Source organism: Megalops cyprinoides, chromosome 15 (genome assembly GCF_013368585.1).
Source record: "Megalops cyprinoides isolate fMegCyp1 chromosome 15, fMegCyp1.pri, whole genome shotgun sequence".
Classification (NCBI taxonomy): domain Eukaryota; kingdom Metazoa; phylum Chordata; class Actinopteri; order Elopiformes; family Megalopidae; genus Megalops; species Megalops cyprinoides.
Window position 1 is genome coordinate 26,789,972 of NC_050597.1, and position 15,539 is coordinate 26,805,510.

Here is a 15,539-nt window from a genome sequence, read left to right on the forward strand (position 1 = left end):
GAAAGTATAAAGACAACTATTCCCTGCACATTTTGTTACAGTTAACATTTTTCTTATTTATCCACATAAAAAAGTAATGATACAAGAGACAATATGAGGAAGTAAGCTACTGAATCAAATTTTTAGAGTGAACTTCTCCGCTTTCCAGAGCTAGCATCCTCATGGCTGATGTCTGTTGTCCCTAGTACTGTGCAGTTAACATAAATAGTACCTATGTTTTGTAGATTAACTACTCATTAGATAATAGCTGGTTGGAAGCTAATCGGGAAACCAATGCAAATGACACATGAACCCAGAAGCTGACTTAACATATATTTCCGAAATCATTGTGGAATTGTGGTAATATCTCTAGTGACCTTTTAGTCACAATCTGCTATCTAGCTAGCTAGCTTTGCTGTACTATGATGGCTGTTTGTGTTAACTACTTTTTATGAAGCAGAATTGACAAGTTTGTGCTTAACTGAAAATTGCTTGCATAATCGATGCTAACTGGCTTGGGAGCTAACGTTATCGCTATCGCTATATGCGCTATCTCGCGATAGATTTGACAAACAGCTAACTAACCAGTTAACTGTTGCTATAACGGGTATATTTGTTAAATGGGACAGTCGCATCATTGGCGTCATGTTCGAGTTCCTTGCTCGGGCACAGTTAGCGATCAGACTAGATGTGTACCGTGCCCGAGTCCAACTGAACCATGCCTGAGCTCACCTCTTCAAGCGGCCCGGGCACGGTACGGAGCGATCACACTAGTCAAACGAACTGGACTTAGAATTTTCTTTTTTATGTGCAAATTCTGATATCTGTGTATGATAGTATCTGTAAAAAATATTGTGTGATAGGATCCGTACAAAGATATTTTAGCTGTGACCCCCACCGTTACAGTGGAAGTCAGATTTGTTTGCTCAAATAAATTAGAAACATATCATTCCGGTCACGTTGGTAGGCACCTCTTGGGATCCATATGCTAGTCAATTGTTTGTGGTGTTTTTTAATGCAGGTGGAATAAAACATGGGAACAAGTCTGTGATTGCCAGTGAAGAAGCAGTATGTAGACATGTCACGGTTGTTTTTATATGTATTATACTAATTTTGCTATGGAATTGATGCAGATTAGTGAAATATGTCGAAATAATTTCAGCCTTGAAGGTGTAGAAGTGGACTGAGTTTATGTTGTTTTTGTAGGAAAGCACAAAAGAAATGAGCAGTTTTTCTCACAAAACCTGTGGCATGTGGATGAGCATAGCGTACTAGCATCAAGGACCAGAGTCTTAGGCAAGATTCTCCAAATGTCTGTAGTGTATAAACCAAACTGTGTCGCCAACTGTGTCGTAAAGGTTGGATTTCTGTAAGTTTTTCTGTACCTGCCTTTCACAGTTCGAGTATATTTGCTAATTGATTGCTTATTGCTGAGATTGTGATCACTAGAGGACACCCTCAGAAGTTATGTTGAACATGTAGTGACGTAAAATGTTTAAACTCAATGCCTCATGCCATTTTTAGAGAGAAATTAAGCAGGTGATAAAAGTATAATTATACTGATAGCTATATGTGTAATTTAGATTTAGATTTTTGTATATGTAAATGAGTGAATACCTGTTTGAATTACTGCTGCAGGTATGTGCTAAGGAGGGTTTATAGTGTTTTTTACAAATGTTATTAAGGTGGTGTGCCTGCCTAAAAGGAAGATCTGCGATTTTTTGTTTTAACTTGGTTAATGTAGAAATATTACATGTTATTACACTTTAAATACAGAACAGTAAAGGTACATCCCCGCAAAATGCAGCAGTGACTCCTATTGGTTATAAAATATGGGTGAGGCTGACGCCAGCAAGTGGCCTAGTGCTGAATGTGTTCCACCGTACACACTGTAATGGCTTGAAAAGCCAAAAGAAATGCTTATATGCAAATGCAGCTAGCTGTGATATGTTGTTGTTAGCACTAATTAACTCATTGGTTAGCCACTTTCACCACCTATGCTTGTACTTGCTTGTATTTGTAAAAGGAATATGTTACATGTATTTGTAGTGTTTCATATTGTGGTTTATAATGGTAGCTGGTTGGATCGAACACCGGAGCAAGGGCACCTATTTTGTGAGAGCCATTGATTCAATTAACAAGAGTTTATCTGTTTCAAACTACATTTTATTGTCAAAACAAATGACAAATGAAACAAGATGGTTCCCGCCAAAGCTTGTCTCTGTGCCGAAACACTGGACTGAATGTGTAGAGCAAGTGGAATCAGCTATAGCAGTTTCATCTGGGCATTCACTCTGTATTTTCAACTCAACTCAGAAGGAAAAGCTTTGTTTGAAAAGCTTTTTATTCATGATAAACTTTACAGAACACATAACTGATGTAGAGGAACCATTCGTTAGTCAATATCATATCCAGTGAATTGTTTATTGTTTTGCTTGCTTGTTTAATTTTACGTCCTCTCCACCGCCTGCTTAAGTTTTACAACACCGCCTCTGTCCTGCATGCTTTGGCAGCATTCAGCGTTTTAGCTAGATCACCCCACCAATGTTATGTGCACAGCTTGGTGTATGTAGCTATGGGGAGTTCTGCCTATAGGTGTGAGTAGAAGTGCCTGTAATGGTGGCGGGCTGGCTGCAGTTACTGTGTCTCTGCCAGGACGTGGCAGCGTTAGCTGAGACCTGTAATCAGAGGTGGCTTTTCTGCTTTGCGAGGCAGGGGCAGCAGCCGTTACGCGCGGGCAGGTTACCTCACACACTTTGTTTTCCGCGAGCGGCCGTCATTCCTCACATCACCGAAGCCCACATTGCTGCGGCCTTTTCATGCGGAAGCGCGGACGATGTGGGATTTAAGGTAGAGATTCAGTTATTTTGATTATGCTTCTTTTCAGCCCCAAAACCTTAGATGGGAGCGGTTAGCCCTTTTTTTTTTGTTTGCTGTATTATCCATTGTGTTTCTAACACAGAAGTCACTTTATTATTATTTTTCTTTTTTGATTTTTCCCCAGTTTGGGTGAGGAAATAAAGACGACTTAACAAAAATGTCTGAGGGATTGTTATGTGGTTGCCTTGTTACTATAGCTACTGAGAAAAGGCCTGATGCCAGGCCAGTTAAAGATTAAGCAGAAGCTTATGGGTAGTCAAGCACTGAACTGCTATAATTAAAGCAAAATCAAACCTGGAATATAAATATATCCTTTTGCATGCAATTGTGTATTTCAGAATGAATGTACCACACTGTAAATATGTGAGATTTGTGTAGAAATCATAAATGGGAGTGATGAGCTATTGTACATTACATAATAAAATGACGCAGAAATTAAATATGCCAGCAAACAGTTTTATAAAGGTAATGTCCATCAAGGTAACAATAGATTAATATGACTCATATTGTTAATAATTATAATTTTATTTTGTCTTTCATTATTGAACTATGAAGATATTGCCCTATCTGAATGTGTTACGCCAAATTGGAAAAAAATATATATATTTCTTATTTTAAAATAATCCTGCTTCATACTATGTTACTTAAAGGTAACATTATTTTAGCAACTGTAAGTTATGGCATTAGCCTGAGTAATGTGAGCATTACACCTTTCATGGGACCAGTGCGTAATTTGGTGTTTTCATTACTACGTAGAAGGATGCTTTTTAAGGTGCACTTCAATTAATGTCTCATTAGGGCATTGACATGGAAAATGTCACATAATACCTATTTCTAGAGGCCCACCAGATAAAGGCAACAGCAAGGGAAGATCTATATAAAAAAAAATGCAAACTATGTTTTTCACACGGGGAAAACACTTTATGCTGTGAAAGCACTGTGAAAAGCTACACTGTGTTACTTTCAAGCACTTGGAAAAGTTTTAATTTCTCAGGGGCTTTCAAATTGCCTGTTTAGGTTGTGCCGAGCATTGTTCAAAGCATCTATAAAATACCACTGCGGGTTGTACAAAACGACCGTATGGACTTCCATAACATTGTTACATCCTAATTGCCCTCTTCGACAAGTGCCAATTTCCTTCAAGAGAGGAGTTGGGGGGGGAGGGGGGGGGGGGGGGGGCAGCGCTGAGTTGACATGCATCAAACTTCTCCCGACAGATGGATCAGACTGTCGTCCAGGACTTTCCAGTGTGAAATGAAAATTCTCCCTGGATTTCATTTAGCCTTGCCGGCCTTGTTAAAACGTCCCCTCTCCCCAGCATTAGGGGGCGAAGCGATGGAAGAACCTGACTTTAATTCCAAGTGCGGGGTCCAGATCAATAACCATCAGTGCTTGGTTTTGGGCCGCTGCTCTGGTCACGGGGTGACTGTTTTTTTTTTTTTTTTTTTTCTTCTTCATGTGTCGTCTTTTTTTTTTTTTTTTTTTTTTTCCTGGTCCGGGTGTCATTTGGTTGAGGCAATTTCGCTGTGAGCTCGGTGAGTGTATCTCAATTGGCTGTGCGGCGTTCAGCAGAGCCTCGAGTGGAGCCGGGTCCCGTTTACATCGGCCGCGGGTCCACAGGAGCGTCGGACGCAAATGTGGTCGTTAGCGTCGGAACAAGCGGTCGCAATGTCTAAATGGGGAAAATGAAACTTTAAAATGGACCCTAGACCTTCAAATGGGACTTTTACTGGTGCTCAGGCACCCCCCTCCGTGCACACATGCATACGCGCACAAACAGCAACCCGGCAATACCAGCTCAAGAGGCGTTACATTAAGTGAACATTTTTAGCTGCGGTGCCAAGAGTCTTAAAATGTCAGAACATGGGCTGAACAGCAGAATGTGTGCAATGCCCCTGTCATAAAATGCCCACAAATCAAATCGGCATTCTCTGCTTCATTTTTTTTGGCTCTCGGGAAAGATTCACATACAAGTGCCAACTCCTCTGTCCCCAGAGAATCTGTGTAAAAAATTATGAAAATATGGAGTCTGCTGTTCAAGTGCTATTTGAAAAAAAAGTTCATACTCCTTTACCATTATCCAACAGTGGTTAACAAGTCAGTCTTTTTGTGAATAATATTGTAGTTAACAGTTACGATTAGGTCTTTTGCAACAATAGGTTATTACTGAGGATCCATAAATGCACCATCTGTGGCTGTGTGAATTATACTTTATGGATATGCAGATAATAGTAAGAAGGTCTTAAAGGAAAACTGTCAAAAGAGCTTGTTTTAACCTGGTGAAGGGCTCTCTCTCTGTATGACTGTGTAAAATATGTGACACAGCAGTCTGACAAATTAAGTTATTCATTCTTTTGTAATTAAATTAAGCAAATACAAAAGGCCGCCAGCTCTGGTGCCCACAGTCAAGCAGTGTTTGTATTTCTGGTGTTGTAATCATGTGGCGCGTTGAATAGCTTTGTCCTTTTTTCCCCCCACACATCACTGAACCGGGTGGAAAATTGGCTTTTTGTTTGCAGAGCGAAATGTGTGGTTCTCATGGAATTCAAATACCTTATTGTTGCTTCGGTTACATTTATAACGCAGGGAAACCCAGCACAATTAAGGAAACTGGATCTTGGATCTAGACGCCATTGGGGCTCAAGGGTGATATTTTACATAGGGTGAACTCAAACGCAAAGACTAACTCACCTCAGCCAAAGGTTTTCTGTTACCCTCTATTAAGCAGCTGAATATTACCGTGGCCATTTACCTCACAAAATGAAATTAAAGTCCTATCAGTTTACGATACTGCATGCCACATGTGCTTTTTGTTAACTTTCGTTTTCTTTCCATGGGCTTTAATCTTTGCAATATTTGGTCATTTTTTTCATGGTGGATAACCAATAAATGTATCTTTGTTTAACTTGGGGTGCTGAGACTAGGAAGTCCTAGGTTTACTGCCAGCGCTCCCACGAAAATAATCTTTGTCCGCTTTGATGTTATTCCTGACAGTGTCTTAATTTTTATATGCAGTTCAGGGGTCATAGGGACAGATTTAGAAAATTTTTTAATATGTTCTCTGTGATCACATCGAAGCTCTGAAAGTGTGTGCCAACACATACATGCACTGTGAATGCGAAAAGAGCAGATTTCCATGCAAGTACAGTAAATGTGTTCAGTATTTTCAATACTCACATGTGAGATACCCTTATTCGGTTTTTCTTAGAACCTATAACTTTCATACATGTATGAATATGAAAAGACATACCACTCTCACTCAGTTGCACCAGCTTAGATGGACCGGTTAGAATGCCTGGGTCTTTGTGATTTATTTAATATTTATTATTCATAAAAATTACACTATAAATTGCTTTAATATTACTTTAATTTTTTCAGCACTACCGAATTGTTCAGTTGTTTATATCTTGGCCTTTGAACCTGGTTTCTGCTAGTCTTTCAGTGTTTCTGGTTTGAGGTTGCTGTAGCTTAACTGTACTGCAACAGTGACGTCTGCTATAACCTGCTGAATAAATCTTTTCCGGGGTGAGAGAAAGAGTATGTTAAAAGTCAAAGTGTATAACACAGCAATCTAAAACGCACTAAAAAATAAATACAGCACAGTAAAAAGATTTGATACATTGATTTGTGGTGCCTTGAAAGGTTTGAAAGGTGGCTTCACATCAAGGAGATTTGGTCATAGTCAGTAAGTCCTCATTTACAGAAACTGTTGATAACAGCTGAATAACATGAATAGAGCTGTCCAAATAGCTGCCACAGAATCCTCTTCAATGATTATATCGTATATGTGCTGGAATGGCTTCTTAATGGTGTGGATTCTCCTGCTCTGCGCACATTACTTCTAGTATTCCTAATGTACCTTGGTAGGCACTGATAACATGTTTGGGTATGAGATTGCTGTGTTTCAGTGTTAGAATGTTGCCAGTGTGTAATTCAGCGCTTTCGTCTCCTGTTACAAAGGGATGGCTGTTCACGCGTCGACTAAAAAGCATCAAGGCCCCCGAGCAGGCGTCTGGAACTCAAGCGCCGGTCCCTGAGTGCTCCCGTATATCCCCCATAAATCCCCCGTGGTATTCCTCGCGTTCAACCCTTTTTGGTTCAGTGCCAATGAATGTACATGTGTTATATGTCTCTGAACCCCCGTCTTCTCTAGGTGCTCTCGTGGGCAAAGAGTTGCACGGTGTTACTCAGCCCAGGCCAGATGCGCAGAAGAAGCAGAACCTTTTGTCTTACCCACAAGGCAGTCCCGCCGCAATACGCTTCCATGTTGTTACCGTCAAGAGCGTAGAACTGCATCTGTCCACGGTGTCCACACACGCTACGCTGCATCACCTATCGTTGACCTGGCCGCTACAGGGGGTCAGCGCAACCAAGATGCGATGGGACTGCTCATCTCTCCGTCAGAGTCCTGATTTTTTTTTGTCGCTGGTTTTGTGCAGGGCAAAATACCCACAGCTTGCGCCGTAGATATTACAGACGCCTCCATTTTTCTACCGCGTCTGTTGGCGTCTGTGTAGGATGGAGGCTCGTATCTGTGCAGAGCCTGTGCTCTGCCTTCAAGGTCAGGGTTCAGAAAGTGGAGGAGCCGCTCGGGTAGGGAGGCGCCGCTGACATTCCGCGCACACGGGAGCACCCTCCGACACAATACACATGGATGGGTGCGTGCGTTTAATCCCTTTTATTTTTTAGCAATGTCAACCAAAGGTCAGCTTGGTTATACTCTGCTCATTTAGCCATGGCTGTCCAGTCCCCCGTTTTTTTTTATTTCATTTTGGTATTGAAGATTGATCTGAAGTACAGAGCCATATTTAGCCTTTATTTAAGATGATTGGGCGCCGGTGGAGAGGGAGGCTTGTTGATGGGGGGCTTTGCTGCCGATGGCCAGCAGATCAATACAACACAATTGAGTTCTCCATCTGGGAGACTTTGAACAGAGTGGTGGCACTTACAGGGTGATCGCCTCTGATGAAGTCTTTATTAGCTGCTATTGACAGATTCATTTGAGCCCCATCCCCACCTCTCCCCCACACACTGTAACATAACAGACACAAAGTCCACCTTTAAAGTTTCGCCGGGTAAGAAAGCGATACGACGCAAACACGCCGGGGTCATGTTTTCAGTCCCCACAAAAAAAATTTCACTTTTGCGTGATGGAGTTCTTTCTCCGATGTGTTGACAGTAGATGAAAAGTGTGATCACGGCTCGAATAAGACAGCGCATTTGGAACGCGGTTTTTTAAAACGCTCCCAGCGTGCCCTGCAACAAACAAGCATCGGCTGTACAAGCGATTCAGGGCAGAATGCAGCAAATATCCCTCAAAAATGTAGCATTGAAAATATTTGTTTTTAGAAGCAAGTTTAAAAATATAACCTGGCGACTGGTGAGAACAGTGGAAATTTCCAAATGATTTCATATTTTATCTCCAAACAAGCCGCGGGGTATTGGATATCAGGAGTTAATACTCGGCGGTCACATGTGCACTTTGGAAATTGGTAGAGGCTCGTCTGGGCTTTGAAGTCACAAGTTGTTTTTTGTTTTAAAGTAGCTGTTCAGGGGACTTAATCCGAAGGTATTGCTACGGCAAGCAGTATTTCCACACAACATTCAGGACGGGTTCGTGACTCCCCTAATTTGCCCATTGTTGTTTTACCTGGTTTGTATTTTCCCCCCACTCTCTCTTGCTTTCAGAGGGCTCGTTACATAAGGTTCAGTGGGTTGGCCCGAGGGGCTTCCCATCAAAAGGCGAACAGAAGCGGCGTTTTACTGTGAAATTTTTTAAAAAAGAAAAACACCTCCCAGCATTGTCATTGTTACTTGTGCATCTCCTTTTCGCCACAGCTGTGTTTTTCAGAGGCTTAGAGGTGTTAGTCGGTTGTGCTCTTCAAGTGTTGCTGTTTATCGGGTCTGTTCTCGGAACACTGCTTGCGAAAACTCAGCGTAGGTGGAAATGCAACCTCTTCGTAACACAACTTGTAAATGTGTTGTAACTTGGAAACGTAAATAGATGTCTGATTCATGGCTATTTGAATTAGCTGAGGCAGTATATATAGTTCACTTTTGCAGGAATAAGAGCATGCATTTGTAAGAGGCAAAAGCATATTTGCAGCTATTGTACAAAGTATGGCCGCGGTACTTCCATAGTGGATCATACAGTAGCCAGTATTCACTTTAATATAAATGAAACTGCTACTTGGGATGAGACTAGAATGATGATAACCTGTATAAAGGCAAAGTTTAGGATATAGGATGTATGTTGTTTTGCAGTTGGCAGTTTTATGTATGTATGTTTCTGGTCTGGTGAATCCCATTTAATCATATGATTGCTCAGGCCTGTCATGTAAACAGCACTTATGTATGGTCTTTCCTTCATGTGGGGGGAAAAAATCAGCAAAAACCACAAAGCAAGTGCAGAAGTTGATCCTGTTTGTATATTGACCTCTAAAAACGCATAGAAAATGTAGCAAATTTTATGTTACATTATGTTATGACCCATTTTTTTATTTCCTCCTGAACAAATTGTTCATTCACACACAAGTACTGTTTATTAATACACTTCTGTCCAGTACATCCCACATACAGCACCTCGTATATATGTACATTTACATATTTACAATTTCCGTTGTGTTCATGAAAATATATATATTTTTTTAAACATATCCCTGAGAACCTTATTTATAAATATGAGCGCCGGTAACCTGTTGTACTTTTCCCCATGACCCCTTGGGCCTCCATCGCGCTCCTGTGGCCCAGCCACTCTGAGTCATTTTCATTAATGCTAAATCCCACATCCTACACAGCGCCTTAAAAAAGAGCTTTTGGAAATTGAGTTGTAATAAGATACTGCGAGCTGCCAAGGTGAATGAGAGGCGGCTCTTGAATGGCCGCGCGCTCTCTCTCTCTTTCCCAGCCTGCCACGGTGCTTAGTAGAAGGTTACAATCCCCAGCAGCTAATTCCCTCATTGATCTGCCCAGAGGCGCTGTGACTGTTTACACAGCAGTTACGGAGCGAAAAGTATATTAAAAAAAAAAAAAAAAAGAGAGCTCTTCCCACAGCACCGTGTTTACCACGTTATTTGCAAGTTTGCGTACGACTTAAGTTGAGGGCTTACACTTACTGTTGGTTCGAATTAGGAGGACCACCGGCTTGTGTTTGTCGTGATAAGGGAAGATATTTAGATTATTAAAGTATCTGCAGAATACAGGGCAGGGAGGGCGATGTTGGAGGGTGGGGGAAGCAAATAGCATTGTGTGTAGCTGAAGATGTACAATGTCAGGATTTTAAAACAATTTAGATGCATTTACATTGATCTGTTTGATGGAGCGGATAGGTTCTGTGTGCCATGCTTGTATTAGAAGAGCAGTCGTAAGTCTAGTTCATCCAGGCTATGACCACTTAGATAAGATTCTTGCACACATCTTGTCATGTTTGCGGCTTTCCACTACCCCTTGTCAGGTCAGTGTAATCCTAACAGTGTACGCTCCTGGATTTTGGCAAAGAATAGATCTATTACCAAAACAAAGTGCTGACCTGCACATGTAGTTGAGATGACCCCTGACAGAATGCTCAAGTGGAATTTCTGTTAAAAAAGTATTCAATACAGACTTCACCTTGGCTTGCCAACTGAATGTTAATCACCTGTGTGGAGCTTCAGACCTTGACTCAATCTGCATTTGTCCCAAACTGTGACTCATGATTTAATAAAAGTAATACTTTTTTCAGCACAATGCAACATTTTTTACATTAATTCTGGTGACCTGGCAGAGCTGTGTTTTGAAGGCAAAAAGGAACACCAAATTTAATTGTGAGTCATAGGACATATGTTGATTAAATCCAAGCCTCAGGAGTATGTAGAACTGTATGTATTGGTGAAATATTGCCTTCAAGTTTTATCTGAATGGATATCCAAGTGGAATTTTTTTGTGACGGGGGAAAAAAAGTGTTCAGTAAAGATTTCGGTGTCTTGCTGGTTGAATCTTTAAAACAGCGTTTGTGGAGGCTCAGTGCTCTAAAACGCCATGCGCAGTCATGAAGGGAAGTCACGGAGCTGACCGAGCCGTTCTTCTCCTGCCCTCACAGAGCTGTCGGATGTGGAGCCCAACGTGTTCCTGCGGCCCTTTCTGGAGGTGGTGCGCTCGGAAGACACGACCGGACCCATCACGGGACTGGCACTCACCTCCGTCAACAAGTTCCTGTCCTACGGCCTCATAGGTAAACACACCAGAGCGGACCTCAAAGAGCGATGATCTCTGTGTCTCACCGATGTCCTGTCACAAAAAACACCAGTTTTTCCAATGTACACTGAAATGATGGTTTGACTTTCGTGCTGTTTGTTAACCTTCAAATCTCTGTTTTCATCACACATTTGGCTTGCCTTTTTCCCCCCAAATCTAGTGATGTTTTTCATTTGCCCATCTAAATTTCAGGGAGTTATTTTGTATTGTCAAATTTGAGTGAGGGAACCGTGTTTACTCTATAGACATCAAGCTACATAGGTATAGTGTGTAGTGTTTAAACTAGTGCCCTCCCAGTCTCCGTGCCCAGCTGCTTTGCTAACCTCCAGACTGCTGTGAGCAGATCGTGTGACACGACAGCAGGTCTGTATGGGTCACCGCGCTTTGCTTTCACGCAATGACTGAGAAGTAGACCCCAAGTCAGAACTGGATCACCACCACTTCAAATTGCTCTCTTCTGAGTGCAGACACATACAGACACAGCTACAGCTTAAACTTATAAATTAGTTGAATCAATTTAATCAATTCAAAATCAGGGTGCCATACTGTTACTGGTTGTCACCATTCATTTTCGCATACATCATATTTGAATCATGTTAATCACTATCTAAGTATGCATTTATTTAAGTTTTGGCTGAGTAGGGATGGAGGAGATTTACTTCATTCACCAGCAACATGACATGGTACTGTTACTAGCTGTCGTGCAGCTGTCGTGGTCCGTTCTTCCCTCCCCCTGAGAGTGAATTTGGTTTATCTGGATCAAATGACCTTTTCTGGTCTGGTTTGTGAGACTGATCAACCACCATTTAGTTATTTGGGGGCAGCGGCATTAGGGTCGTAATGTTACTTGGAGGACTGAGAGAATCCCGGCAGATTCTAAAGAGAATTTGGCTCCCCCTGAGCTGTTTTTGGTTAGTTATGTACTTGTACAGGTAAACGCAAACCTTCAATTCAATTGAAACAGGAAAATGGCAGTATGTCCAGTGTTTTATTCTTGTTAATGAGAGCATATGGTATCATGGTAATATCATTAAATCCATCATCATCCATCCATCCACTATATATATATATATATATAATGTACACACACACACACACACACATTTGCTTAGCTGTAATAGCTGTAACTTTGCTAGATAATAGCAGAAAAATATCATTAAGGATTTGTGCAAACGTGTCTGTGTGTTTATAAACACAACAGTGCTACCTGATGTGCCTTGTTATCAGTATTCAGGGCAAATTCCTGAATGTAAGCCGGGAATGACAAAGTTCATTACTAATGTATAAAAAGCAATGTTTTGCCACACATAGCACATCCTGTTGCGAAGCCTCATCATGGAAATATGGCAATCTTCTGCCAGTCATAACTGAATGTGTGGAATAAGCATGGCTTACCAGATGTTCCCTTTGTTTTTCTTAAATAGCTGAGGTTGTTGAGTAAATAGTATTCCAACACTGAAGCAGCTGCACTCTTTGCAAAACAAAATAAGAAATCCATCGTGACCTTGAGTAACTACATCCCTGCTTGAAATAGCTACATCCTTCTCTGTCCTAGCGAAATGTCTGTTTACAAGAATCTGTGAAATTGTTTTTTCTCAATTTATTTTTTTCTTGATTTTGGATTCGTTTTGTTTTCTTGTTTCCTTGAGACACATTGACAGAAATAACAAACCGAGCATGCAATAAAAATGAATTTTCAGGGTAAATGGAGGAGGGGGGGGGGGGGGTGTGGGGGAATTAACATGGTGTAACAGCTGAGTATTTTGACCTTAACCATGTGGAATAGTAAATATATAAATGTAAGCTTTCACTTATTTTTTTCTGTTACAAGCAATAGAACACAGTCCAGCTATATTTATTTCTCAAGTTTTATTTTCTACTTTGTGTATGCACAGCTCATATGATTTGTATACTCATAGTGAACTGCTTTATGTACTCCAAAATGTTTATTTTAAGTAGGTAATGTTGTGTTTAGTCAGCATTAGCAACACTGTTGAAGCTGTAAGTAAGGTGGCTACAATAAAAATAAGTAACAATAACAACAACAGTAAAAATAATAATCAGATGTGAAATATCACTCTCTGTACAGGTGGTAACAAAATTTCAGACAAACACCCATTCTGCAGTCTGGGGAAATTGTAAAGGAACCCTTTACAACTGCACTTGGTTTTTCATGATTTTGCAGTCTTTTCCTCCCATTTTACAGGGTTGTTTCACGCGTAGCTTCCTGATCAGTTAACAGAACCCCCCCCCCGATCCATATATTTTTGAGAAATTCCTCCTCCTGTTCATGATATATTTGTCCGTTTGCTCATCAGGAAGTGTTCCATGGCGCCCTGCACGCCTTGCTCTTTCCAGGGCTTTCCGCATGTGTTTATGCTATTAGACACAGAGTGTGGTTTACTGCGTTCTGCCACGTTTAGTTTATTTTCATGTTTAGGCATTTCTTCATCGGAAGATAATTCGCAGCTACAGCTGTGATAATCCACATCTGCAGCTGCCCTTGTGATGTGCCTGCAGTCATCTGTACGTGCAAATTAGGATCATGCATTGCATAAGAGTCGTAGGAATTCACAGAATATTTAATTCCCCTCATATTTTCATTTTGGATCGTTGATGTGATGACGTGCTGGTAACACCAGTAGTTGGTCGGATGCTAAAATCCCCCTGAATTCAACTGACAGAAGTGCCAATTCATGCACAGCCGAGTAAGCGAACATTCGTAATTTGAGGATTGGCCTATGGAAATCCTTCAAATGGCAATGGGAGCACTTACACTGATGAAGCAGATCATTGGAAAATCCATGTGGCACTGTTTTTCCCCCTATTTTCAAAACAAAAGCATAGAAACAGGAAAACAATATTTTAGCAGTGTATTTAGCTTTTAAAAAAAAAAAAAAAAAACAAAACTTGGCTGCTGTATTAATGGCCAGCAAATAAACCGACACATCGCCACGTATCGCACCTCCCTTGACAGTCACTGGAGGAGCTGCCTCCTGGAACCAAGCCGTCACTCCAAAGAGAAAATCTGCCTCCTAATCCCCAAAAAACCCCCCTGTATCTCATCAGCAGGGTTCAAAGGGACATGCTGCCATGGAAACGGGTTCGATGACGGCCCGCAAGACCAGGGCCCTCCAGCAGAATGATGAAAAAAGGGGGGGGGGGGGGGGTGGCGGCTAGGTAAAAAAAAAAAAAAAAAAAAACAGCGGCGCGAGTAATTACCTTCTCATGGAATTAAAGCAGAGTTACCCGCGCGGAGAGAGGGTTGCCTCGCGCTGCCTGTCAACATGAAGCCAGCCTCGGCACGGCGCGCCCCGTGACCCACCCCGCGCCAACAAAGGAAGTGCTGGTCCCGCTCTTTTTTTTTTTTGCCGCCTTTTTGTCTTCTTGTAAAGTCGGGGGAGCCGCCGGTGGCGCGGGCCCTTCGACGGCGCGCGGGAAGTTGAGCGCGCGCGCTGCACCTTCAGGCGGCGCGGAACCCGCGCGGCCCGCCGCGCTCGGGAGGAGAGGCGCGCCGAGCCGAGCCGCTAATGCTGCACGTGTATGGATTTCAGTCATTGAATCTGCCTCGCTGTAATCCCTCAGTCAACAACAAGCACCCTCTGATAAATGACCAGTTGACAGGCCCAGTGTTCATTAGCGTCGCGGGCATTAGCGCAAATTAATGGCCCGGGGGCGGAATCAAATCGGTGGCTTTGCCTTGGACTCACGGGCCTGCTCACCCGGTGCGACAGAAACCAGCATGGAGCCGTGCAAGTGAAGTTGCAGTGAAGTGAATCCCTCATAGCAGCAGCAGCAGCAGCAGCAAGGGCTCACACTGATCAGCCTTACAGATACTTGGTTTCTTCCTTGCTGTCATTTCAGAGACCTGTGAGATGGAAACGGTGAGGTCAATTCGACCTCGCCTTTCGTCTCAAGAGCGCTGTACCTTTGTGTTACTGCTTTGTACATGCTCTTATCCGCGGCCATGTTCAGTCCTGCCTTTTTACTTTCGTTTACTGTCGGCAGATCCACTCCAAAAATCTGATAAGGCCGACTACATTGCTCAGGGGCACAGTGGCCCACCTGGGAATCTGACCTCATGGTTCACAACCTCATGGTTCACCCGGTTTCTAACCCCCTGTGCTACACTGCCAACCCCTTTGCTTTGCTTCACAAGTGCAGAAGGTTGGGTAGCATGTTGCAAAAGCATCGCGGCACATTCCGCCGTCCGTATTAAAGGCAATGGAAGGCCTGACGCCTTGTGTGCGCTCTGGAATATTTTTCTGTGTGCCACATCGAAACAATCGATACCGTTCCTGTTAGTCCAGCCCCAAGGAAAAGGCATAAAAATAACTGAAGCGCAGCGATGCGGCCGGGACGTTCTGCCAGGCATCAGAATGCATGATGTCACCGCCCCAGTGTTTCTCATTAATTTCAGCCCTGATAGTGGGCAGGGTGTGGGCGTG

General features: G+C 42.4%; 1 protein-coding gene across 3 annotated transcripts in view; it reads left to right on the forward strand.

The window, feature by feature from the left end:
* Nucleotides 1-15,539, forward strand: part of gbf1 (golgi brefeldin A resistant guanine nucleotide exchange factor 1) — a 95,713-nt gene that overhangs the window by 39,394 nt on the left and 40,780 nt on the right. For all 3 annotated transcript variants that reach the window (XM_036546134.1, XM_036546135.1, XM_036546136.1), the window contains exon 4: nucleotides 10,937-11,068. In XM_036546134.1, coding sequence (XP_036402027.1) covers nucleotides 10,937-11,068 — 132 coding nt within the window. The remainder of the gene's footprint in view (nucleotides 1-10,936; nucleotides 11,069-15,539) is intronic.